Source organism: Mastacembelus armatus, chromosome 21 (assembly GCF_900324485.2).
Source record: "Mastacembelus armatus chromosome 21, fMasArm1.2, whole genome shotgun sequence".
NCBI lineage: Eukaryota > Metazoa > Chordata > Actinopteri > Synbranchiformes > Mastacembelidae > Mastacembelus > Mastacembelus armatus.
The window spans coordinates 18,791,585-18,818,729 of record NC_046653.1 but is presented as its reverse complement, the minus strand read 5'-3'; the positions used below and the strand labels follow the sequence as shown (position 1 = coordinate 18,818,729).

Sequence of the window (27,145 nt, the reverse complement as noted above, 5' to 3'; positions counted from 1 at the left end):
AAGCTCTGTGTAAGCAGTATAATGTCCTATCAGTCTTTTCACTGTGGCCTGCTGCACCGTGTCATTTGATTTCCTCCACAAGGGCAAGTTGCAGCTGTATTAACAAGTCCCTATCACTACTTGATGGCATTGAAATTCTAATGCTAGACCGTCCAAAAGGTGTTACATGGAAAAGAGAAAGAAGGGGAGGAAAAAAAAAAAAATGAAGGTTTGCCAGTCCAGTGGCTTAATTTTTTAATATGCGTTAGCACCTTGCTTTAATCCGACTCTAATGTACATCATCAGGGGTTACTGTTGAGATAGAGAAAGGGGCTGTCAATCAAGGCTTGGTCAAATTATACCCAGACTCCATTAGGTCTAAAATAGAGTGATGAGGTCTAGCGTGAGTCAATCAAATCATTTAAGGATGGCTGTTACGGTTATTACGTTCTACTTGTTATGGAACCTGCTCTTACCTTTATTACCATGGCTGGCAAGCAAAAGTGAACAATCACTGAAATGCACCTGTTGTTTTCATGTAAAAAATGTTATTGTATATTTCCCTGGGATATATCCAACATCAGTTGTTTCTCATACAGAAAAACTGACACTGTACTTACAGGACATGCCATCTGTCTTTTTCAAAGATAAGTATTAAACAACAATGGATTTTTTTCAGTTGCTCATGAAACGTAGAATAGATAGAGAAGGTTGTCTTATACACCATTAAGACCAAAAAAAATAATAGTTAAATAATTATTTTTATGCAGTACATAGAAATACAAATATGAAATAATAACACAGAGGATTAAGTGTAAGTGCATTTAACTGTACCTTATATTTTGGGAGTTTAAAGACTACTAACCTGTATATCAGGAGATCCAAACAGGAAAGGAGCAGGACACCACATGGGGAAAAAAAAGGAAACAAACAAGAAAAAGTAAGTATTATGATAAAAGCAAACCTAGAGTATAACGTTTTATTAGCTAAGTGACAGGAACCATATTGTGTTGCATCTCCAGAATAAAGACTTTCACATTGTGCTTAGCTTTTTAGGCATAACTCCTTAGATGGGTGTAATTGCCAAATAAGACAAAGCAGATGCATCTGTTCTGCAAGGCATCCACAAATTCTTTGGAGTGAAATCTGTAAGAGAATAACATGCCAACTGACAATATGTGTAAAATGAGAATATTGTTGTGAAACATTTTCATTTGGGCTGTTTGTAAACATGACATGAGCTGTATAAATGCCAGGCAGCTCTTAACAGCCACATTTACAACTAACAGAAAAGTAGGGGAAAGACAAATTGCCAAAAATGACATTATCATTTCCGTATATGTCACAAGGCGAGTAGATCTATGTCAACCTCTGAAACGAAAGTGTGTGAACCTGCCTGTGTGTGTGTGCATCTTTCTGTGCATAAGCAAGTGAGTCTGTGTGTGTCTGACCTGCTCCATCTGGAGGATTCGAGCACTCGGGGGCTGTCACACAATAGGGAGACGAAAGCCCGCTGAAGGATAACAAATGACTTCATGGCAAAACAGCCATTGAAATTCTTTCAGTATGTGGCATTAAAAACAACTGAACAAATAGAGATAAGAAGGTGGGTAGGATTTGAAATGAGATTTTTTTTTCACTCTCCCCTCTCCCTTCCTCTCTCCCTCAGCTTAAAAGCTAAACAAAACAAATGGAGCTTATTACTGCAGATTACCTTACACTGGACAGATTCACCGCATGAGGCCTAGTGTAAACAATGTCTTTCTCTCTGTGCACTAACTATGTGCCATTTATAACAGTGAGCAATCATATCCACAGTGCCCATAGATAAAGGGAAACATATTCCGGCCAGCAGTTTTAAAATATAATTGTTTAAGGGGCCGTTTCTATGTGAGTTACCACAGCAAACACTGATAAACCTATTAGAATCTGTTATATTACTGCACCTCTGCATAAACAGTGGCTGCCATAGGAGGCTGACTGGGTGTCTCTCAGCCAGGGGGAAAGCTGAGCCCTGTATCCTTCTCTCAGTGTCACTCAAAACCCATTATTAGCATCACTAATAGTTACTATTTCCATTGACTGAATCATCGTATAAATCATATTAAATAAGGTGGATTGTCTTTTTTTTTTGTTTTGTTTTTTTAAAACTAGTTTAGCCATAACTTTTCTTATCTCAAAAGCCAAGTTTGCAAATTTTAATCAAATGTTCAGAAAATCATCAAGAGACACTGCAAATTAAATACATGTTTCTGGCTAATCCTCTAGTCTGAAGAAGATGGAGGAGCAACATAGCATGACAAAGCGAGTCCTGTCAAATCACAAATGAACAATAATGTGGAAAACATGGAAATCTATAGTTTCCCTATATGTCAGCACAGGTATGAATTTTCTGTCTATTGCAAGTTATCAACTCTTCCCTTGTAAAGTAAAAACTTTTTCCAAAGCTCAGATTTTTTTGGGAATTTCCAGCATTTCTTTTTTGTTTTATTCACAATTTGCAAATGCATGGACAACACATTTAATGGCTGATGTAAAGCAGCATCACCTTCTCTAGAGGCAGGCAGTGTGTCAAAAATGAGAAAAAAAAAAAAAGGATTTTGTGAGGTAACTTCTTTTACTTGTCTCCAATTAAACAGCTATTATCTACACTGGGAGTAGGTGGTCACAGGAGGAGGAGTGGAGTTTAAAGAAAGTGTGATTCACGTTAGATACAAGGGGCAGCAAACACACAGCCATTGCACAGAAACGATGTTCTGAAAATTTATCATGCGACCTAGTCGGCCTAACAATCAGGCATTAAAGAGAACAAAAGCCCATTCCAAATAAATTCCCACTGTATTTGTGCTGGGATTTGATTTACTGGTCTGTGGGGAGGCACCATTTGGTAGCACAAGAAGAGGCGGGGAGAGGTAGGTGGTGTCTGAGAGGAGTGTGTGTGTGTGTACATATGTGTGTGTTTGTGTGTATGTGTGTGAGGGGGCTGGGCACCAAGGGATGGTGGGTAAGGGGGGTGCTCATGTGCCAGAAGTGTTTATTGTGTCATGGTGATTTATTGAGTGAGCTTCATTTCACTGAATGTTCTCAGATATTTATTTCCCTAAAGGCCTCACAAAGATATGAACAGGCCTGCATCCACATATGTCATCATTGCCCATTTTACAGCGTCAGGAGATTTCTCTCAAACTAAGAGGGGGAAGAAAAAGAGAGAGGGAGAGAAACAGCTAGTGGCGATCAGGGCACCTCTCCATCAAAGCCCTGTAAACAATGGTACCTCAGCAACACGGAAATGGCATTTTGGAATATGGCTGACGACTTTTCAGCATTTATCCCTCCTCCTCTTCCCCACACTTTCCTGCCAAATACATACTTACAGAGCATACATAATTTAAATCAAGACTTTGAAGGCCCACTCAGCAAGACTGGTTCAATGTTAAAGAAATCCTCTAAGCTTTAAGTTTTCATTGCATCAGTTTCTAGCTCCTTAAGCAGAAGTTAAGGTTTGACTAAAGACTTGGACAGTGTTAGGATCTGCAAAGAACTAAGGACAAAACCATAAGTGAAAAGAGACAAATCAGAGGATTTTATAACTCTGATGTCCATTCTGCACATCTGGCAAGCACTGGTCTAAAAACAATTTGGTTTAGTTATCTTTAAATTAGCATTTAATATGAAACTGCAAAACTGATATATGAGGAAAAAATGAAGACATTTTGAAAACTATTATTCCAAAACATATAATTCAAATGTATAGTGGAGATCTGAAAAGTGAGCATGTGAGACTGATTGAAAAACAATGATGGATAAACATGAGGTTTGGCAATAGAATAAGCATATGTTCATTTTAAAGTCTGATTTCAACATATGATGTTCGACAGATGAGGGTCAACTCCATTTCCCCATCTTAACCATGTTTACGAATGCCGAGAAGCGTTTTTCTTTTTTTAAAAACTTAAATACAGTTTTACCAGACTTTTTCTGCAAAAGGCTAAGGAGTGTTATGGCAAAGTACTATCTGGTTGATTCTTATTCTGTGGGGGTAGAGAGTGGGTGAGGCAGCCAGATGGTAGGAGTCTTTGATTCTCCAGATGGCTGTTCTGTGTGGTGCTCAGTGACACTGGGCAGGCTCATTGACATGCTGCCTCCCTCCCCTCCATCTCTTCGCCTCCTCTTCCTTCACCTCCTCCTCCAACATAGTCACTGTTACAAAGATGGATACCAGCCCCCTGGCCTCTAGCTGAAGATCTTGAGAGGATGAGATGAGTCTTTCCACTTAGCCCACCAAAGAAAATGTCAGTGTTTGGTATCATATTGATGACACTCATTTGCCACTGTCAATTCTACCTAAATTGTCTACGAGAGGTGACTGATATTGAAAATAAAATGATTTGAGGGATGAGCAAGCTCTGATCTTAGGTCAGTTACAGCATGTCTCCAGGGTATGTTTTAAAATATAGCTCTCCCCCTCTGCAAATCTTCAGCCTCACATAAGAGCATGCCAAAGAACATACGTGCAGTCTGTTTATTAAAATTATGTGATTTCTCTTTGCTGCTATTAAAATTAACTCTGGGAATGTAACAGTACCTAAAATTTTTTAGTTCTTATATGACAAGACAACAAAGACAGACATGCTGTTATTAGGTCATTTTGTCAGAGCATATAAATTATTATATGAGGCGTTGGCTGCTGACACAGAGAAAATTGTCATCTTGACCCTCATAATTATTTTTATGGGAGGAGAAAACACACCCTAGCCATACTCACTGCTGGAAATGAATCTACATTCATGCACATCTAAATTAGCCAGTTAAGCAAATCTTGGTCTAATTTGAATTGGACCAGTTAGGACCGTGTTTCTGCAGATCAGCCAAGCTATGGCATTAAACACTCCCTGCTTTTATTCCCTGACCTCTGGTGCACCTCTCCTTTTGGGGTCATATCATCATTACCATAGTGCAAGCTCAGAGACTATGTTTGTGTGTGCCTTAATTAATGTGTGTTTATAGGGGGCCACAGGAGTGAATGCACTTAATGAAACATTGCTACGGCAGCCTCCGGGGTCCAGAAGAGACAGCTTCTCTATTGTGCTGCTGATTCTTACAGGCTGTAAACACTTAATTGATCTGAGTAGCATATTTCACTGCACATTCTAGGGAAATCCTTTTTGAATTGGGACCATCCATGATTACTTTTTAACTTCTCTTTAAGGGGTTTGAAAAAAAAAAAATTATGTCTATCTGGTGTCTGTTTATTTGTGCAAAGCAAGGGTTAATTAATGATAACCCTGCATACAGGCTGAAAGCAAAACAAAAGAAAGGAAGATGGCAACTAAAGGTGTAAAGAGAAATCAAGACACAGAAAGTGTGTGTGTTTTGGGAGCGGGGGAGTGTCTGGTTATGATGACACCACTGCAAATGATCTCTGATTGTTGTGATGTCACGTCTGGGGGTCTTGGGGGGGGAGTATTGGTGCTATAAAAAGGCCTGGAGGTCCCTCTCTTGTGGTGGATTGGTTTTCTCTAGCATAGAGTGATCCTGTGTGTGTGCGAGTGTGTCTATGTGCATGTGTGTGTCTGTGTGTGCACTGGGGCCGATGACAGGGGCCATGGCCTCCACACCCGGGGGACCGCCAATGAGAAAGAAGCATTTCCTCTAACATTCCATGGGTCACAAAAACAATTTGCCCAGAGAAAAGTGGCTAAACAGCCGCAATGCTACTCAGCGGAGCTGGGGGAGAAAGCTAAAACTAACTGCCAGGTTTTCTTTCACTCTTCAGCTCTAATGTGCAATACCGTACAATTAAGCAGAGAAAACGTGACAACATTTAAAACTATTATTCTGCTAGCTCAACAGTGCTGTATAATTAATAAGTTTACTGTGTGTGTTCTGAAACAGTTCTGCCTTGGAAGAAACAAATTCATTTTTCACGCTTCAATTGCTTTGTGATTACTGTTAATCGAGAACACAGAATGATTCCCTACTTCATTATCCTGTACACAAACCATGTCTGCTGCAGAAATGTAACTACGTGACTAACCCCTCTGAAGTGCCCCCATCCCAGCAATTCCTATTCTAAATACGTCCACTTCAGTTGGCCATATTATCTAAATATAAACATAGACGATTAGCAGCTCACACACACACACACACGAGCACACACGAGCACACACGAGCACACACGAGCACACACGAGCACACACGAGCACACACGAGCACACACGAGCACACACGAGCACACACGAGCACACACGAGCACACACGAGCACACACAAGCACACACATGATTATCTTGCTGTCCTTTAATCAGCACAGTGTCTGGACCCCCGGAGAACATTCATGATGACATAACATCAGGTCAAGTGAAACTCGGAGTAGGAATGCCAGGCTAAACCCACCTCCAATAAGCCTAAGCTGATACAGACAAACAGCCTGAATGCTGCTAGAGCACACAGACCACTCTCTCTTTCTAACATCCCACATGGGCTGACTTCTGGGACTGGGACAGAGAACAGAGCGGACATTCCTCAAAATACTCTCAATGTAGGACAAGTGAAAAACAGACAATGACAAGTGGCTGGTGCAGTGTTACTAGGACAGTAATCTGAGGACATGAAAAAATAAATAAATAAATGACTTTTGTCAAATGACTGTGAGGCCTGCCCCTGATAAACTGCTGTGTTGTGGGACACCGCGCTGTGATTTAGGGGAAACAGCACAGCTTGGCTTATGCTTTTCACTCATCCAGATAAAAGTTGGCAAGAGCGTGAAGTGGAGTTCGCTCGCTGGCTGAGTATGAAAATGTGTTTAGCAGCAGTCTTAAGAGGAGTTGATTGGGGGTGGAGGATTCTCCCTGAACACAGTGCTTTCCCTGGGAGAGTGAGGCCAGGTAGTTAATAGGGGTCAGAGCCAGGGCTGAAGTGTAAATTGGCAGGGGTGCATCAATTAGAGGGTGGCAGAGGCTATGATAAGGAGAGGAGAGAAGAGCTAGATGGAGCAGGAGACAAGCATATAATCTTTATCACCACTGTGAGATGCTGCATGCAGGAGGTCTGTGCAGAAAAAAAAAAAAAGAAGAAAAGCTCAAATATTGCACAAATTAATAAGACAAAGTACTGGCTTCACATTCTTGTCCAGAATGAGATTTGACTAATCACTGTATTATGGAGAAGCTTGTCAAGCTTAACAACTCAGACTACATCAGACTGGCTATATGATTTTCAAAGTCTTTTTCTTTTACTTTTTCTAAAGAAATACAAATAAGCTTTTTCTGCTTCTCAAGTATCTGCTTTTATTTGCATGAAGGGACAGAAGCGACCACCCAGCCCACCTGAATACAGAAGCACTTCAGTGTATGTAGAGTTACACAGGTTCTTTTTCTCTTGTACAGAGCAACTGAATGGATCTGATTGTACACGTATAGATGTGAGTGTGTGCGTGTCGGTTTGCCCTCTGCTAACATGTGTGTCTTTATGTGCATGTGCAGGAGTTATTCAAAAGGAGAGGTATTTGATTATATTGTGTTCACCTATCCAAGTGATCCAAATGATTTGAACATTGAGCATTGGAGCACACGGGCACTACGGAGCTTACATTTGCAATCTTATACCGTTTAAGTGTATATTGGAAAAAAGACAATCTCGCTTATTGAACACATTCACCCTGGAGGGCAAACTGCTACGGTAATGAACACCACACTCTCAGAGAATTACAGTGTCCTTTATCCTGCTGTAGTGGAGGATGAAAAAGGATCTGGCCGACACGTACACACACACACACACACACACACACACACACACACAGAAAGAGGCAGAGAATAGACAGGAAAAAGCAGAAGAGAGGGAAAGAGAGCAAACATGCATTTCAAGACCCCATAAACCTGTAAACAAAATCTGTGGAGCAGATAAATTATAAACGGCACAATGCAATTAAAGCCAAATTCAATTTGAGCACACACTGTCCATCTGTCACGGTGAAACAAAAGCAGAGAACCTCCATTATTATCAAATCCCTGCTCCTGTTAATTTGCTTGCTGGGAGATTTTTAGTTTCTAGGAGCGGGCCATACTTAAATGCCAGTGTTGCTCACTCAGGGCTACGTCCTCTGAAAACAGCCTCCAGATGCTTCCAATCAGCCTTCATCAAACTGCCACCTCTTTTTCTTCAAAAAGAATATTTTTTCTTTTTTCCTCTCTGATCTTAATGAGGTTTTTTGTTCAACAACAATACAGCAAAACAAGGATACCTCTGGAGAGAGGCGCAATAATCTACATTCTCCAGCACTTCCTAATGGCGCAACAGAAATTAACATAAAACTCAGAAAGAAAATCGAAACATCTGAATAAGAATTTGTACTGGAGTGTGGCTTTTTAAAAATGCTCTTTTGATCACACCAGCATGTCTTACAGAGGATGTCTAAAAGCCCCTCTAACAGGTGAGAAAATAACAGCTGATACTGTCACAGTGTGCATCTAAGATCTTTAGTCAAGCTCTAGTGAATCATTGTGTACGCTTCCTTGGTCCTGGTGAAATAGAAGCACTCCTCTTCCTAATCCTGTTTGGCCACTTTAGAATGGGAGATAGAGATCTGTGCCCTAGAATCTGAGAGTGGGGTTCATGGGACTGAGCTTTCTGTGCTTTAAGCCAGTGGGAGGAAAGAGAGAGGAAAAAAAAAAAAAAAAAAAAACCTATCATCTTCAAAGGTGGAAGAGTGTGTCAATTTAAAATCAGAAATCTATCTGGCATCTTTATGCCTCTTAAACTACAATACATCTCGGCTGATTAAAGCACATCAAAGACTGCTCATTCATTCCTCAGAGCGATGAGGGGAGATTTTAATTGCAAAATGTTAAACCTCACAATTAAAGGCTTTGTGCTACTCTCAGAACTAACCCAAACACAACCATTAAGGACAGCATACAAATTAGCCTCAACACGGATGAGACTAAGGGACATGGATGGTACTAACAAGTGTGCTACGCAAATGATAATCTTCCATCAGAACCATCTTAAGGCACCATCCATGCTATTAGAGAGTGAGGATACAGCTGGAGATGGGCTTTTCATGATCTCTCCTTTTCTCTAGAACACTTTTTCATGCACACTCTGGGGCAGGGCTACTAACGAGGATAGAAGAAAAAACAAAAACAAGAAAGGTATTGAACACTGTTACTTAAATCTCTTTCTGAAAAAATAAAATAGATTTATATAAATAGTACACTACAGAGAGATATAAATACAACTTGAAGACATAGATATATGCATGCAATCAAGTGCCTAAACATACACAAAAACACACACACACACACACACACACACACACACACACCATTGAGGTGTCAGTGTGTCAGAAAGGGCTGTGCCTGCCATGATAAGAGGCTGACAATGATACTGTACAGCTATTAGGCTGGAAATAGCCTGCCAATACAAACAGTTGTCAGGTCAGCCCATTGTGAGGCTGTGGATTTACAGTGAAGCCCAAAGAATTTAGTCAACTGCACTTTTGTAGGTAGTTTCCTGAGCCTATTCACAACATTGTTTTTCTTCAAAATACTGGAGCATTAATAAAGAAAAATAAACACATTGGAAAGGTGTGACAGCAAGTGAACAGAAACCCTGATGTTACCTTGCACACACACAATGCACACACATGCCTCCTTGTAACAAGCACAGAGCCCCCTTTTACAACCCCTCAGAGTAACAACCGTGTCTAATTAAAATTCACATTTCAACCAAAAAGGGAAAACAAGCCATCTTTGAACAATCCTGTCCGTCCTCGCCCTGGTCATGAATTTCAGATAAACACTGCGATACACCGAGAGTAGTGCCACATTAATTAAAAGCCTTGATAGACACGGCTTCCATCTAACCAACCTATCAGGAATTAAATTTGTATCAGTGGCAGAAAGAGCAGTTGAGGGGTCCCTCAGGGGGATTAATGAAACAGACTTTCATAGAGGAGTCATCAGAGCCCTGGGCTGAGGGGAGGAAGAAGGGAAGAAAGGGCCAGCAGCAGGATGTCATGTGTGGGACTGTCGCGTCACTGACCTCTCATTTCATACTTTAATAAAGTCGCACCCAGGTGTCCTTGATGCCTTCCAGTCGCCTGGGGCTCTGGGAAAAGCTAAACAGGAGGCAGCCATAACATAATTCTGAATGCTCACCCCTCCCTTTCAGTGTTCCCTCTGTAGTATTGTGTTATACATCCATGGGCATGCACACACAAGCACTCCTCTAAACACACAAAAACATACACTGCAGACACTTGATATGCTTTATGTTGCACTGGCTGTACAGATTTTAGGACCTTTATCAAGATGAAACTGTGCTTTAGTTGAGAAACACAGGGCTATTTCCCCATCAAAGTATTCACCTCACATATTCAACTTGTGCAATACAAAGTAACAGTGTTCTGCAAAACAAGCCTCAAATTCTGTCCTGTTGGTACAGCGTTTGCCATGTCACTTCAGCTTCATGATTTACTATCATGTGCAGTTGGTTACAGGAAATTAGAACAGCGCTGGCTTTCTTTTGAATTGTGGTTGAGACAGTTTTCTGTTGAAAACAGAAGCAGATTATCTCGATGAAAAGGCAACAGATTTAGAGATGTACAGTATGCAATATGTTATCACAACAGCCAGCCCAGACAGCTGCTATCTGTCATAAACTCTGGCTATTGTTGGCCACACTACACAGCAACATGTGACCTAATCAAGATGAGCAGCCACTGAGCAAATATAGAGTGGAATGGTGTCATTTTTAATAAAGCTGTTTTATGGACTCCAGTCAACAGAGCCAGAGGAACAGGCTGAAACTTCCTTGTGCAAATGATATGGCAGTAGGAGTTTCATAACTTCCTCTGCTCAGACAAGCCTGTGGCAAGTCTCCTAACAGAGCGCAGTGCAGCAGAGAGAGAGAGAGAGAGAGAGAGAGAGAGAGAGAAAGAAAAAAGTAACCTAAGCCTTATCAAGATTTAACAGAGACATTTCTTTAATTAGTTTTAATATTTCTTGTTTAGATAATGTCAGCCAATTGACAATTGGGTCCCAAACGGAACAGGGGGGAACTCTGCACTTCTCTGATACAGAGAAAATGGCTGATTAAAAAGATTGCTTACTTCATTTGATTTAAATGCATATGCATATTTTGGACAGGAATCAAATACCTTCGCATGCACAAACTTTCAGTACTGATCTTATCACTAATGCCTGAATGGTATCACACCATAGTATTTGTTAAACTCGTGAGTAAATTGTTGAAGAAAGAAAGCTATCTGTGAAACATTAATTGTGTAAACACACTCACGGCAGCTTTATGCTTTCCTAGTGTTAATGTGCTCTATTTGCTGCCTGGAAGGAGACGTGGACGTGAAGCGTTCTCACTGGTGATGGAGTGGTGATGGAAAAATAATTAGCGTTGCTGAGGAAAAGTTTCCTCTCTCGGAGATCTCAGACAAACATGCTGGGCCTCAACCCCAAAACAACGTTGATTAAAACACGTAAACATCTGGAGCAATGAGACTTCGGAACAAAGATATCTATTTATATTTTTCCAAGTTTACCACTAAAGATAACCAGACTGTGCATAAGGGAACACTTAGAACACCAAAGGTTTAGAGTGATACTGTAGCCTACCTGCATATCCCCACCTGTCTCTCCTCTAATCTTTGTTTTTTTTTCCACAAATCTCACTCCCACATTAACACATTCTCAGGCTTTTGTACTCATGTCGTCTCTCCCTAACCACCTATCTCTGCCCCCCCTCCCTCACACACCTTTTCTCTACACCGGGCAGCAGGTGTTGAGTGGTTGTGTTTACTCCCCCCGCCTCCCTCTCACTAAGGCTCTCTATCCCTTTCTCTCTCCATCTTTCTGTGTGTGCCTCTCTCACTCTCTGGCAGCTGGTAGGAGGAGGGAGGAGGCTATAACAGCTGCACAAGAGGGCGGGTGGAAAGAAAAAAAAAAAAAAAAAAGCACACAACGCAAACAGTTCCAATCCCCTCAGGGTTGTCAACTTCAATCCTCCCAACCTCTGGCGTTTTTTAACCAGGCAAACAGAGGGGAAACTGTTGCAGTCAGAAGACATCAGGGTCCCCATTCCATCAGCCCTACCTGGTGATCTCAGCCACGCTGGGAAGAGTTGACATTCCTACAAGGTCTCATTTCAGAGTGGTTTAGTAGTGGCCTGCATGAGAAGTATCCACTTTAATCCACTTACTACTATTTAATAATTTCAAGTTTGAAAAACATGTCACTTCCACATGGAAATTGTGCTGGAGGTACTTACATCTGTTGGAGAGAAATACAAAACAACAGACACCATCAGGGTGCTTTTCTCTGTCTTTTTTCATCGCTCCGTAAGTCTGAGCCGTGTGTGTGCGCGTGTGTGCGTGTGTGTGTGTGTGTGTGTCGTTTTCACAAACAGCATCAAAATACATGAGATCAGCTCTCGGGCTTTGTTTGGCCCTGGCAAGGTTAGGCCAGCCTCATTCCAAATTTCCTGAGGGGGAACAGAGAGAAAAACGATTCCATGCAGATAAATCACTCGCACAGATCAAAAGACAAATCAGTGGCAAAGACAAAAGATGCTGACTTGCAGAGAACAATGGAGACAGGGAGACGTAGGTATCATAGGAGGCGGCCCTAAGATCCCCGGCCCTGCTCAATCAAACCTGCTAACTAGGGTTTGCATTGTAGGTCAAACAAACTTTGCTTCTGCATGACAGAATGTGTATGTAAACCGATCTTGCTGAGCTATTTTTTTTTTTTTTTGTTTTGCAGGAGGTACAAGTAGGATTGAGTTTCTGGCTTTGCAAACTCATCTTCTAGGTTTGATTTAATAGCTACCATGAGAGTGGGAGATGCCCTGGTTTGAAAAGAAAAATGGGAAGAGAAAGAAAGAGAGGGGGTAAACTATTTGATATAGAGCATCGGTGTGTGTGGGTAGTTGTGCATGCGCACGTCTGTGTGGTTTGATGTATGTGTTCAGCCTGGCTTTCTATAGTTCTGCATCTAAGACAAGAAGTCCTGTCCCATGCAGCCCTTCACGCATCACAGCCCACAGTCTTCCATTAATGTCTTCAATACGAGCAATAAATAAATATATGAAATCCACAACTCTTTATCATCTATTCAGCGCTTTACAGAATCGAGGTGTCACAGCGAAAAGAGCCCTTTGGGAAACAACGTGTGGCAGACAAGTACCAGCAGAGACCCTTCACCAATATTGTCTTCTGATCAAACTACTTCACCAAAATCAGAGGGAGCGACACATCATTTTAACAGCTCTGTTCTCTGTTTAAAAAACAGTTCCTACAAAAGGAAGGGTCAAATGAAAAGCACCTCGTGACATAGCTTTAAAGTGTATTTTATAATGCACCAAACAGAAGGTTTAAGACGCACCACTGACATTATTTGATCCCCTCCTCTGAGATCCATGTATGATAACACATCAATTTAGATTAAGGTGATATGAAAGAGAAATGTAAAATAGCTTTCAAGGAGGAGGAGCTGATGCATTTGAGATGAATAAAATGATATTAAATTAACACGTTGAGCTTCGGCAAAGTCGCAATTGACCTGTGAAGTGTGCTTAATAAGGAAATATTTTAAATTGTAGCACTGAGTCCAGATAGGTTGTAATAGCCAATGTCTGCCGCACCTGTCAAAAAAAAAAAAATGTCACACAAGTCTTGACATCAGGCTTTATATTCATATATCGTGGGGGATAAGGAGGCCGATAAGGTCAAAGGATTTACCTAATAGATTTGGATAAGGCTAAGAGCTCCATTGAGGTGTCATGAGGAAGATTAGCATGAAAATGTAACCATTAAGTGGAGCTGGGTTGAGCCCGTGATGAAACTGACCCACGTTCCACACTCCATTTGTTATCTCCAGTCCAAACAAGAGAGATTTGATACCGCTGTTCTGGCCTGGAACAGAGGGAAAAAACAAGCCCACTGCCACAACAAAGACAGGAAATTCAGCATAGATTCCTACTTCTCTCTTTTCTCCTGCCTCTCTATACCTAACAATGCTGGTAATGGAGAGAGAACAGTGCCCGGAGCTGGCAGAGACACCTGCGACATATTTTCTCCCCCACATCACCCCCCTCCCACCCCACCTCCCGCTCTTCCCACCCCCTCGACATTAAAGTCCTTCACAGAAATCAGAATTTAATAAATCACCCCAGAGCCTGACAGAGTTTATCTCCGGGGGTCGCCTCCACTGTGCAGAGACTCACAGACAGACAAAGCCCGGCCCGATAAGATGTGAAATTAAATACAGTTAGCAGTTTGAGACAAAGGAGGGAGAGTGTCACACCGAGCTTTGTAAGGCGTAAACGGCTGGCTGCTACTCGGGGCACACACACACACGCGCGCACATACACACACACACAAATGCTAGACAGCAGGGTGATTCATTTCAGGTTTCCTCTCACATTTAGCCTCATTTGCATCATCCACTGTCAACATATCGCCTCTCCCAGATATGTTCAAGAGCTTTCATTAGACGTCCAGGGGATGACATCCTTTTTACCCAGATGCACCATTATTAATCACTAGCTCTACTCCTATGTGGACTCATCTCCATCACGGATCAAACGCTATCTGCCTGTGTTTCCTTTCATTCAGCAGACATTCCTGACACCAGCCATCACTACAGCTAAAGGAGACTTATGGGAGTGTGGTGGGGCTCAGACGACCTTATGAATGCAGTACATAAGCATTTAGTACTGAGAGGATATAAATGCGAGGATTTGTTCAACACTGGTAGGATCTGTCAGAGCAAACCTCCGGCAGCCTAGCGCACATACTGTACAGCATACCAACTGGAGGGCTCTGTAAAACAATTAGCGGTACTTTAAAAAATGAAACATGCAACATAAAATCGCTGCCTGGTGTTAAAAAGAAGCCTGATTGCAATGCTTTCATATGAGCACACAGTAATAGTCTTTTCAATTAGATGTGGTCTCCAGTACACATCAGGATATGGCCAACCTCAGCTGTTCAAAGCTGATTTTTCCCCTGCTCGGTAGTTAAGAGAAAGCACAGTCAGGTTTCCAGGAAGAAGCAGTCCGGGTTGTTTAATAGGCTTAGCCTGGTCGTTGGACCTGACCTTTCCCTTTAACAATACTGAGGCCAACAGGCTCGGGCCTGCTCTGGGAACACAATGACCCATGGGTGAAGCCTAATCTTCTCCAACTCCATTCTCTCTGCTGACCAGACGGCCTTCATCCACTGCCTCTCTGCTGCTCCAACTTACGTCTTCCTACTGAGAAACATTGCCAAGGATCTGTCAGCAGGCCCGGCCGAGCAGGGTCCCGACTGGGCCTCTCACACAGTGCCCTTCAGGGTCCACAGGCACCTCCACCGCACACTCAGAGCACGACTCCGTAGAATGTCGAGAATGACAGGAATGCTGGGTGCCATCATGCATCCTGAGCACATTCTACATCTAAGACCATGATTACCATTCTCTATAGACAGCCCAACTATGGATGTGATGGGGGAAAAAAATCGGCTGCTGGGTATTGTAGGCCTGCCATTACAGGGGAACAGGTTGTCATTTTGAATAACCCGATTCTGAATCTCCCACATCACACATATAACCATCAACTATAAATTATATTGCAGTAGCAGTATTAATAGAAAATTATTATATGTGTAAATTGGGGCTGCAAGACTGAGGATATAGTAAGTACAGCTCAGAAAGCTAACATTAACCAAGTGCTATTAAATAAAAATGCAGTGGTGATCTCACAGTCACACATTCATTTCACCTAAAGCTTTGTCTTTCTTTGGTCTGACTTTTCTAATTACACATTGTGGACAGCTTTTTGGTGGGCAGGATCAGGTGAAATTATATTAGCCTAACTAAAGTGTAGCAACAAGAAAAACAAATAGCACAGATATGAAGAAAGCTTTCATTTACGTTAGTTTTCTATAAATAATATACTCTAAAGAGCAACACAAACAATACCGTAAATGCGTTTTAGCATGCTCTATATGCAAACACACACACACACACATTTAGGAGCCTACTCCCAGATGATTATGAATCCCCAAACATAAAGGCCACTGCTGAGGCAAGAGCATAGTAGATAAAGGAAGAAATCAGAAAACCCAAACATATCCGATGCTGCATTACTTAAACTTTTTACTTGTTTGATCTATGCAGGCGCTGACAAGGCATTTCATTATTTTCCAAATGTGTTTTAGTTTTATTTCTGCTATGTTCAAATGAAGCGCTGTGAAAGATTGTTCTTTCTTCACCGTGAAAGTAAACTATACAAAGAGGCGTTTGATCTCTGAAATCCGATCTGTATTTCTAGCATTGTCTCCAGTTCCTACTGTGGCATCTTAAAGGTCAGGAGTGAAAGGCCATTTGATAACTACAGAAAGACCTTTTGGCTTTATTACACTGCCTTTCATCTCCTTTCCTGCAGAGGTTAAAACAAAGCATTGCATCTTTTGAAAAAGAAAGGATAAAATGGATCGCTTTGGAGCCTCAAGCATTTTTTTTTTTCCACTGGGGGAAATCTGGCATCCAGTGTACAAGGAAAAGTCATGTGGGATATGGTTCTAAGAGAGTGGAGCCTTCTCAGGCACAATTAGCATATGTCCTCTCAACCTTCTACCAAACATGATGAGACCCTGAAATCCTATTGAGATATTACTGCTCAATCAGGGCAATACACAAAACATCTAAAGCATGCACCCTCACACTCATACAGGTACACACACGCACACAAAATCAAAGCTCAATGACACCCACTTCCCACTGAATATTCCTTTCTTTTAATGGTAACCTTGGGAGACGGGCTGCATTGGCGCGACACTTAACAGCCACTAGTCTGAGAAAAATGTTTTTGATATGCTTGTGTCATTTAATCATCCACATTCTGCCGAGGCTGTGCAGGACAATTTTGCAGGATATTAACTCCCAACTAAACCCTGGCTTGTATCATTTGTGGGGCCAGTCAAGCAGGAGTCCCAGGAGGAGCTGAGACTTCCTCCTCACAGTCGTAGTAATCTAAGCTTGACTGTGCGTGCACACTAAGACGCACACACACGCGCAACCACACAGACAAACACACAGCTAATAGACAGGTAGAATGAACCATAAAGGAATAAAGGTGTCAGGAAATGTATGGTGTAAATGAAGCCCTTTACCGACAGTCACAACGGTAAAAGGATGAGTGTGTGTGAGATCTGGGTGATCAAGTAACAACAATAATACAACTGATATAGTACAGTAAGACATAAGTGGTAGTAGGTAACGGCTTAGTGGGTGCTGATGATACATATAAATTCACAGATAGCAAAATTACTTTCTTTCCCTCTTATTTCCACACCAAAGTTAGAGATTGAGGAGCATTCGTAAAAATGTCACTTTAACGTGATCCATTTGGACAGCTCACATTGCTTAATGGGGTAGGAAATTCATTTTTTCTGCTGTGGAACAGACATAGTGGATGATGTGATTCTATGCAAAATATATGAAGCCATTACTAGAAAAATGCACGAGTTTCAATAGTTTGAGGGGTGGGAGGGGTAAAAAGTATTTCATTGCATGGAGGCTATAACTATTCTTTACCAAGGAGAGTCTCTCTCTCTCTCTCTCACACACACACTCACACACACACACACACACACACACACACACACACACACACACACACACACACACACACACACACACACACACACACACACACACACACACACACACACACACACACAGCAAAAGACAGCAAAGGCAACTGATGAAACCCATTTTTGTTCCATCACAAAGAACTAGGTCACCCTCTCATAATTGTCAATCATGCAATAAATCTCTCTGTGGCACAAATGAATACAGCATTGGAAATGAGACAAAGCTTATTGGCATGCTATGTCAGCTTGACTCAATTCATCCTCCTTTTCACACAAGACCATTCATATGTGAAGTTGTGTGAGGGTCTCTCTCTCTCTCTCACTGACACACACACTCCTCTCTGTCACACTCACATATGCATACTCTCTTACTGAGCATTAAACATACACTTGCACACAAGCAAACACGCTCACACACACACACACTCCTAATGTGAAAGTTACGCAGTGATAATGTATGTGGACAGACCATTTCAACCAAGGGCTGCTTTATTATCCTAACCATGTTTATTTCCCAGGAGAACGTGTCTCACTGTATTTTCTGCACTAGTGTGGAATAATGCAAAACATACACAAGTAACTGTTACAACACATTGCTTTGAAGGAATTAGCACATGCATAGACAGTTTGACGACTTAAGATCACAATGACAGCGACTCACGCCAAACAAACTTTATTTTTCTGTTGAGTGTGAAACATCTGACAACCGTCTACAATGATTAGATGCAATAAATATTAGATTTTTTTTCTTTTTAAGTAAAGAAATCTATTTTCTAATGTATGAAACTGAACTACACAGTCTCCTCACTTTTCTGCTAACTTCCTAGCATTCCAGGTGTACCGTGGTCTGTTTCGTGCTATCTGATTGGCTAGGAGCATCGGCTTGACACAGCACTACAGCTCCATCCACCTAGGTTTGTGTCACGTCTCTGAGGACTCGACTGTCACTCTTTAAGAGGAGGGTAATAATAGCCGGGCGCCACAGCAAGTGGTGGCTCAGGCGATTTTAAAGAAACATCAGGGAGATGGTGACATTTGAGTCTACGAGGAGAGAAACCCAAGCGCTGCAGCCAATAAAGACTCCCACTGATATTCTCACCAGGCTCAAAGAGAGCGAGACAGAAGCAGAGAGAGAGGGTGAAAGGCAAAGAGAGATGTCAGTGTTAGATGAAAATGTGTTGACCTGGTGATATTGATACCCCGCTCATAACCTCTACAGGTGTGCAGTGCCGTCAGGAAGCAGCTCCGGGTGTGGCCATCTCTATGGATGAAAGCCAGAATTGCAGACCTTATCATTTTACAGGACACTGAACGAGTTGCCTAGTCGGCTTTGAACTGCTGACAGCTGAAATGATTCTCTATTGAAAATAGAACCACTGTGCAACTAATACGCTGATACATTTTGACTTTTAATGTTTTATCCTTTCTTTTCCTCTTAATTTGAACATTTGGAACTTAAATGTGTAATTAGGTTACTTTAAAAAAAAAAAAAAAAAAAGGAAACTCAGCCAATAAAAACATTGGTTTTATTTGACTGTGGAACCACTATAGCCTGTCACTTGCTTACCAATTCTCGAATTTGAGATATGTTTTGCTGAAAATGAGCTTGATCTCATGATTAATAAAGCATGACAACATCCAGCAACAATCTTCTGATCAGTGTTTAACATACTACATAAACAAGTCATCTAGATTTGACCTATATGTATAAAAGTTTGGTTTCCTTCACTACCTGAGGGAGACTTATTAATTTAATAAGATTTTTATTATACTACACCAATTTACTGAAGATTAAAAGAAATGCCTTTCAATAAAAAAAAAATAAATAAAATAAAAAGTGACTTGGCATCAGCATTGTATAATTATTCACTGATGCTGCTGATTAAGTTAAACATCAATTTGTATTTTTTTTTTTTTTTTTATTCAGTTCATTTCTTTCCAAAGTCGATCTGATGATTGAATTGAGCACCAGAATCTCCAAAAACTCAAAAAGCAGAGAGCAGTTTAGGATCTAGCCTGCTGGCTCAACACGAGCCCATTTTATGCACAGTGTTAGTTATAATTCAATGCAACAAATTGACTACATAACACGTTTCTGGTGTCTAAGTGAATTCAGAATTCACATAAATAGCTGTGGGGCCATTTTCTTAGTTTTTCTATCAGAAGGCAGTGACTTAGCAGATGCTTTGAACCACCATAGAATGTGCTGTTAGTCTCAAGTGTCATTAGCTTCAGGGCTTTTGCAGCCAGCACCAGGTAAAGATTAGATAACAATCAGCCCTTTAATAGATACTGTTGGAGGTACTGGAGCCGTTCCTGTGCTGTGCCGTTCATCTGAAGCTAACAACAGAAGGAGAGAGTCGAAAGCGATGTCATTTCCTCCCTGGTTCCTTTTCTGTGATGTACCACTGAGCCCGGCAAGGAACAAGGCTGCTGTTAAATTACATGGAACTGTTGAGTCAAACTAGTGTCAACATACAGTGTATCCGTCTGTCTGTGTTTGGGCTGGTTGATGTGGCACATTTCTAGTGTCAAAGTTATTAAACAGAAATATAATGTATTGCAATATATGAAATACATTTTGATTCCTATTATTTTAGCATAAGTTGTTTTTAATTATCACTAAGTCTTTCAGTGCATCTACACTGCAATCAGCTGCCATAAACATACAATATCTAACTCTTAACTGTCGTATTAAACTTGACACCATATGTCACTTGAATTTACATAAAAGACGGTGCATCTGGCTAGAGTGGCTTTAACTCTCGGTAAAGGAAAAAAAAAAAAAAGTTGCATTATATGATGTGCTTCACTTCACTGAAATTCCAAAAGGACAAAGAGCTTTCTGTTGGATGACATTCCTTTCTTAATACACTTCAATTATTAAGGAGGAGTCCTTTGTAATGAGAAGAGGGCTCCAAAAACACTGACACTGGAGAAATAACATCAGCATGTTTACTCAGGAGAAGATTCATCCCTGATAGCCTCCACGAAAACGAAGAGGGGGAGAAAAAAACAAGTGGAGGAAATTTGTGGAATCCCATCTGAGATTGCTTCCCTGATGGATTCCTTTTCCTGTCAGCTCAGACGAGAAATGAAGCCAGGGAAAATTAACTCCTGATACAGCTACGCTGAATTAGACAGAGAGGGGGGGGGAGAAAAAAAACCTACACACTTTTTAAGGATTCCAGCCTTGTCATTTTCAATTTTCTGCTCTTTGGACATGCTTGTATTCAGATTCCCCAACATCTATTCGCCATATCAATCCTAATTAGACAATCTGGGCCCACGAAGGATGGGAGCAGAGTTATTTGCATAATTTAATCATAAATACTCAGTGATACATATTTCCAAATGCATTTGTACAATTATCTTTTCATCCTTGGGGCAAAAGTATTAATATGATTAGGCAATAATTCTTTAAAAAAGGAGAAAATAGGAAACCAGCAAGTGTGCACTCTTTTTTAAACTTCAGCTTTGGGCTATATGAAAAATTAATTAATTTCTGAAGAAAATCAATTTCTCTATGTGACCATATTAGACAGAGCCAGGCATGGGCCTGCATTCCTTCTTCAATCAGGAAATCTCATCTGCTCCCTCTAACTTCTGTCAGTAGTATTTAACATCCTGGTACGAGTGTCAGTGACTTTCGCTATGCTCCCTAAATGTCCTGTAATGTGAAGGAGGCTGTGAGTAAAGACAAGCTCTGACTGAGGAAAGAGAACAGCAATCAGAGTGACCCATAATCTATTGCTCACCTGTCAAATGGTTTTAAGAGCAAATTCATTAGTTAAATTCACAATTAAAAGTAGTTTTATATGCTAGATAAAGCATATTAGCAGATATTTTTAAAAAGCATATGTCTGTTGTCTATGAAAATCTTAGTTAATACCACTTTATGCTTGGCCAACATGGCAAAAATAAGTAATTTTAATATGCCCATCAATTTGGAGAGACCCCATATTCATGTGTGTTTTTAAACCATTTCAGTTTGCAGAATTAATTGGTAATCCAATTGCTGTTGCCGATCCAGTAAAGGCATGCAAATAAGATAGGAGCTTGGACAACTAATGCATCCGACAGGCAAATTAACAAAACAGGCCTCTCTGCCATGCAAATAGCCTCTAAATCCACAAATGACATTAGACACTGTCAAACAAAGCCTCTTTAACAAGTGAAATCTGTAGTATCAGCAGTCTTGGCTCAGGTTCACTGTAAGCTACAAAAATATGGTCTTAAAATTAATGAAGAAAATGAATACTACTTTTGTTAACTTAACTAGTCTGTTTTTTTTAAACCATGTTTTAATTTGCACTTGTTCCAGCTGAATGTCAAGTCCATAAAGCAATCCTGATTTTCAAGGAGACTATTTATTTAAAAAGAAAAAAACACACACACACACACACCTTGCCGCCATCTGCCAACTGCACAGTTGACTTGAGCACATGTACTGTACCTAATCAAATTTAGCAGAGCCCCACTGAAAGAATAAAACTTTAAATGTTTTTTTTTCACTTGAATAAAAAGAAACAATACAATATATGGGCCAATTTGACTTTCAAGAAAGTACTTGAATAGATTTGGATTTTAAACAGCTTTGTATAACATTATCTCTCCCTCTCCTCTCTCTCTCCTCTCTCTCCCCTCTCCTCTCTCTCTCTCCTCTCTCTCTCTCTCTCTAATCAGGCATCTGTCACTCTGTTTTTGAAGTTATTATCGCCCAAGCTCCCACTTGGATGTGGTTGCTGGGTGACGGGTATCTTAGCACCCACTCTGACTGGGAATGATTTGAATGGAATCCAGAAATCTCCCCTGAGTACCTGTAAACACATCCGTGCGTTGTAGAAAACAAATATATTATAAGAGAGCTCAGCAGAGGAGAGGAGGGAGAGAGACAAGCTGGCACCCTCAGTGGCAGCTCACACTGAGCGCTAAACAAAACAATTACCGTCATTTGCAAATATGTGTGTTTAGGCATAAACACTCTTGAAATAGGAACAAGAGAGGTGATAGCTCTCATAACACTTGCTGTCATATCAGTATCAATTAGATATATTTGTTAAAGAAATAATTTGTTTCACTGTGACATGTCACTCCAAAAAATTTCAGTCAGATCTGTTTGACTGAAAGCAGCCGAGGAAAATCTATTTAAGAAGGGCATGTAAGTGAAAAGCCGTCCCATTCCCAGTGGTGGGACATTGTCTGGGGCGTGTGGTTAACCTTCAGGGGTAGACAATGATTGTCAATTAACTGCCGCATTTCTGCGCCCCAGCATCGGATAGCTTGCCTCCACAAAGCAGACCAATGAAAGATATGCGATATCTCTGCACCGCCCCCAATGTTATAATAACCTTTCAGAGAGTTCAAGTGTCACACAGCAATAAGAACCTTTTCCATCCCACCACAGGGAAAATGAAAAGGAAAACAAGTAGCTGGAACAGAGAGCTCCTGGAGGGCTCCTGGAGGGCCAGAGTCATAATGTAGGGGAGATTACTGAACCTGGATCAGTATGGGAACAAGAGCGAACACTGCTAATCTGGCACAAGAGTGCTTAAGAAAATGAAGGGGTCGAGAATGACTACATTACTAGTATTAAAGATTAACAATAATTACTAAAATACTGTGTCACTTATTAGGCAAAGTACTCACAGTTCAAACTCTCGCCATGAAAGTATGAAAAAGGAATTTTTCCATCATAAATTCTCATTTTCAAATCCATCACCAATACAAGAAAAAAGAAAAAAAAAAACATTTCTGAAAAGTCCTGTTTTCCTATTTAATGCATTCAGAAAGTGTTTTGTTCCGCATGTTTGAGTCCACATCACAACTAAAACAGTGGGTTGCAGCGGTGCTGTGTGACGCTATTCACATTCATAGTGTGTGCAAAATGAGAGTAATGTTTTAACACAATAGACCATGGGAGGGAAAAAAACAGCATGTGAAATGGTAAGACCCATTGTACAGGAGTATTATTCACTGCATTGTTACCATTCTGCCACTGCATAAAGAGTACTGACACTGTGGTAATAGGGAGATAAAAAGCTAAACTATCTCAGGCAGCAGGCTGTTGTGTAACCTGAGCAGGTTAACCGGTGAACTCGGATACTTTTCATCTCACAGAAAGTCGGTCCAAAAACGGAACATCGACTTTGGAGAGAGAACTTGTTTTCACCTACAGGGCACCCAGTGTCCTGTTTACTCTTACCAATTATTTTGTCAGCAGCAATTCAGCAACAGAGTAAAGCACATATACCAGCAAATAAAACGAACTCTTTCTAAGTAACAGAAGCCTTTTATCCAACGGATGCCTCACTGTTCCATGATGTAATTCTCCAAATGGGGCAGGCAAGCAGGCAGGCCGGGTCTGAGTGATTGATTTCAGCCCAGCACCAGGAGAACCTGGCTGCTTTCAAAGACAATTACAGTCCTGTCCATGTGCCCGTAATAGCCCAGCACTTTAGCGTCATTAAAGCGACGCGAGGCACTGCATTATCCTTTAACCCCATCGCTGGCCATCCCCCCACTGACAACCCAGATAGTTCAACCACATACTTTGTCACCTGAATCCCCAGACCAGGCTTGATCAGCACACGATATGTTTCTCTCTACGGAGCGACAGGGTGCTCCTCTCCCGTGGTGCTTTATGTAAATGATGCTTAAGCACCAAAGTGCACAGGTGAGTTGTTGAGACAAAAGCCACTGGAAAGACAATATGTAACTGCAACATTCATAAGCTCCAAATGATGTATGTAGACTGGTTGAGCTATTAAAGCAAACAAAGAAAAATGGAAATGTTTACTCATAGCAAAAAACTATAAGTCACTAAAAAATGTTAAATGAATAAAAATGAGAAAACTTTTGAATTATAATGTGTAGCTGTAATAATACCCCTCTCAAAATTCCTCAAAATGCTGCCTGACTTTATTGATATTGCATATTTTTTGACCAGGCCTAATAGTGCACTTACAGATGTGCAGATACAGCAAAAAATCCAAATGTATTCCATCTCATCAGTCACATGGATCTTAATGGCACAAAAACAGTACATTAAATGTTTGCATGTATGTGCATATCGGTTTTCCACATGCTTGTGATCCTGAAGCGTGTACCCCAAAGTCAAAATTAAGTTTAATCTTACACAATCATTTTCTAATTCACCAAAATGATGTGAGTAACACTGAAATAACAAGTGGCTCACAGTGTTTATTGCTATTCCCCACTGATGTGAGCCCTTCCATCATATTTGCATTTCCAGCTTATTTCTGGGTATGAGATCAATATGGAATCAATCATAGTGACAGGTAAGATGGTAAATTTGACCAGGCTGAACCATCCTGTGAGACTGAGCGATACATCAAAGCTAGGAGCAACAGGACAGTAAAAATAGCTTTTAATCAAATATTGATCCCCAGTTAAATCACTCCATATTAAAACATAGAAAGCTCAAATATTTGATTTGGTAATATGGAGCAATGAATTATTTTCACACGTGTAGTTATTTACTTCATTTAGGCAATATTAATCTGCTTGTTTTATAGACATCATAGACGATTAATAGGGGCACATTTCCATAGACTGCATCTGTGTGTGTCAATTATCCCTAGTATTTACAGTGTAAGAAAAACTGGCTTCATGCACTTTTTTTTTTTTTTTTTTGCAGGAGCCGTGAGTGTGCTGTGACCTCCTCAAGACATAACTCTCCACACAAATAAAACTAATGCAGTGTGTGTAATACAGAAAAAAATAGACCATGTCATCTAATCTAGATGTCTTTACTTTCTAAAAATTAAACTGAAAAACGGAACTGAAATCATACTGCTCATGTAGCAGTCACATATATTAAGGCACAACCTAGTCACTTAAAAATAGAGGTGAGCCAGAAGTTAAATTAGAGAAAATTCACAGTAAAGGAAGCTTCATAAAAGGTGACAGGGTTCTTGGGTCTAAAAATGTCTTTCCAGTGGCAGCTGTGCACCTGAAGTTTATTCAACAGCATTGTGAAACTCAGAGGAGGTGTCGTCTACATTATCGATTCATTTGTTCTGAGGCAGACAGGCTATCCATCACGACACAGCGCTGCCCTGCACGTGTTAAAAACTTTCTCTCAACTTTTTCATCGACGTTGCGCGCTGGTCTCTTCCCGTCCAACACACAGCTACGAGCACATCACTTGGCTGCCTGGACAAAGTTTTGCGCGCGCGCACACACACTTACACGCACGCACGCACGCACGCACACTTACAAACACCACGGTAAGCGATTATTAAATTCGGCTGACAAGTTAATCGCACTGCTTAAACCGCTAGTTTCAAAAGGAAAAAACGCCTCCCACCTTTTCTTGCCCGGCGCCTTTACGCACGGCTGTCCATAAAGACATTGACAGCAAAATGTCAAACACAGCTCTGCACTAACCTGGCATTGGTGCAGTCGTTGTACAGAGTCTCGAAGTCTTTTCTGGAGATGAGTTTACAGCGGTTCACCCCCGGCTGGATGGCGCCGAGCCCTCTGAGGATGCGGACCTGCTCCACATTGCACACCACCGGCGTGATCTCCAGCCGCTTCAGCTTGGTGTAGACCGTGTGCAGTCCGCCGACCAGGTGCTTCAGGAACAGGTCGAAAGCCTGAGGAAGGCAGATGAGCTCGCAGCCGTCCACGGTGAAAGAGGCCACTTTGGCACCGCGCAACTCTACCATCTTGCACTCATTGTTTTGCGGTATGTTTTCAACAGGCGACGGGGTCGAGTACACGGGTTTGCTGGGGGGTAGAGCCGCGCTCGGAGTTGGGATGCCGGGGCTGCTGGTGGCGAGGAGCTCTGATCTGAACAGGTTCTGTCCGGCTCCGGATGGGGGGGCCAGGGATGGAGATGGTGATGAAGTTGTCGACGGCGGGGACGTGGTCGCGGAGGGAGTCGAGATCGGAGGCGGTGGGACCAGAGGAGTTGGTGGGATCAGAGCAGCCGGCACGGCCATGGTCACCTACAGAAGAGGAAGAGAGTAGCCGAAGTTCAAAGTGTAAAACCCAGCCTGCCGAGACACCCCTAAATGAAAGAATCCACGAGAGTTTAGCTCCTCAGATAAGTTGGGAAGTAAAAAGAGCTGCCGAAAAAAAGGCGTGCTGAGTGAGGGTTCTGGGGGGGCTGAGCGGCGGGACAATGATCAAAGATAGGAGGAGGAATGACAGGAGGAAAATGAGCTGAAAAGTGCAGCTCCGCTCTGTGGATGAGTTGTTGTTGTCACACGGTACAGAGAGGGAGGAGCTAGGGGACAGTGAAGCCTTAGAAGAACAGATAACTGGGCTCTGCCACTGAAATGTATCAGGTCTATTTAAATGTTGCATTGTTTGTTGCACAAAAGAGACAGGCTGTTAAATTGAACCATTGCGGTGTAAAAATTTGCATGAGTGTTTCTTCCTGTGGTCAGAAACATGAACGCAATAGGTGTTTAACCAGTTATTTCTGAAGTTTAACAGGCGACACCTGTCCACCAGTATGCAAATCCACTGCACAACCGTGACA

General features: G+C 41.4%; 1 protein-coding gene across 5 annotated transcripts in view; it reads right to left on the bottom strand.

The window, feature by feature from the left end:
• Window positions 1-26,846, bottom strand: part of dachd (dachshund d) — an 88,887-nt gene extending 62,041 nt beyond the window's left edge. For all 5 annotated transcript variants that reach the window (XM_026295759.1, XM_026295763.1, XM_026295760.1 and 2 more), the window contains exon 1: window positions 26,044-26,846. In XM_026295759.1, the coding sequence (XP_026151544.1) occupies window positions 26,044-26,600 (557 nt within the window). In that variant the 5' untranslated portion in view covers window positions 26,601-26,846. The remainder of the gene's footprint in view (window positions 1-26,043) is intronic.
• Between the last annotated feature and the right edge of the window lie 299 nt (window positions 26,847-27,145).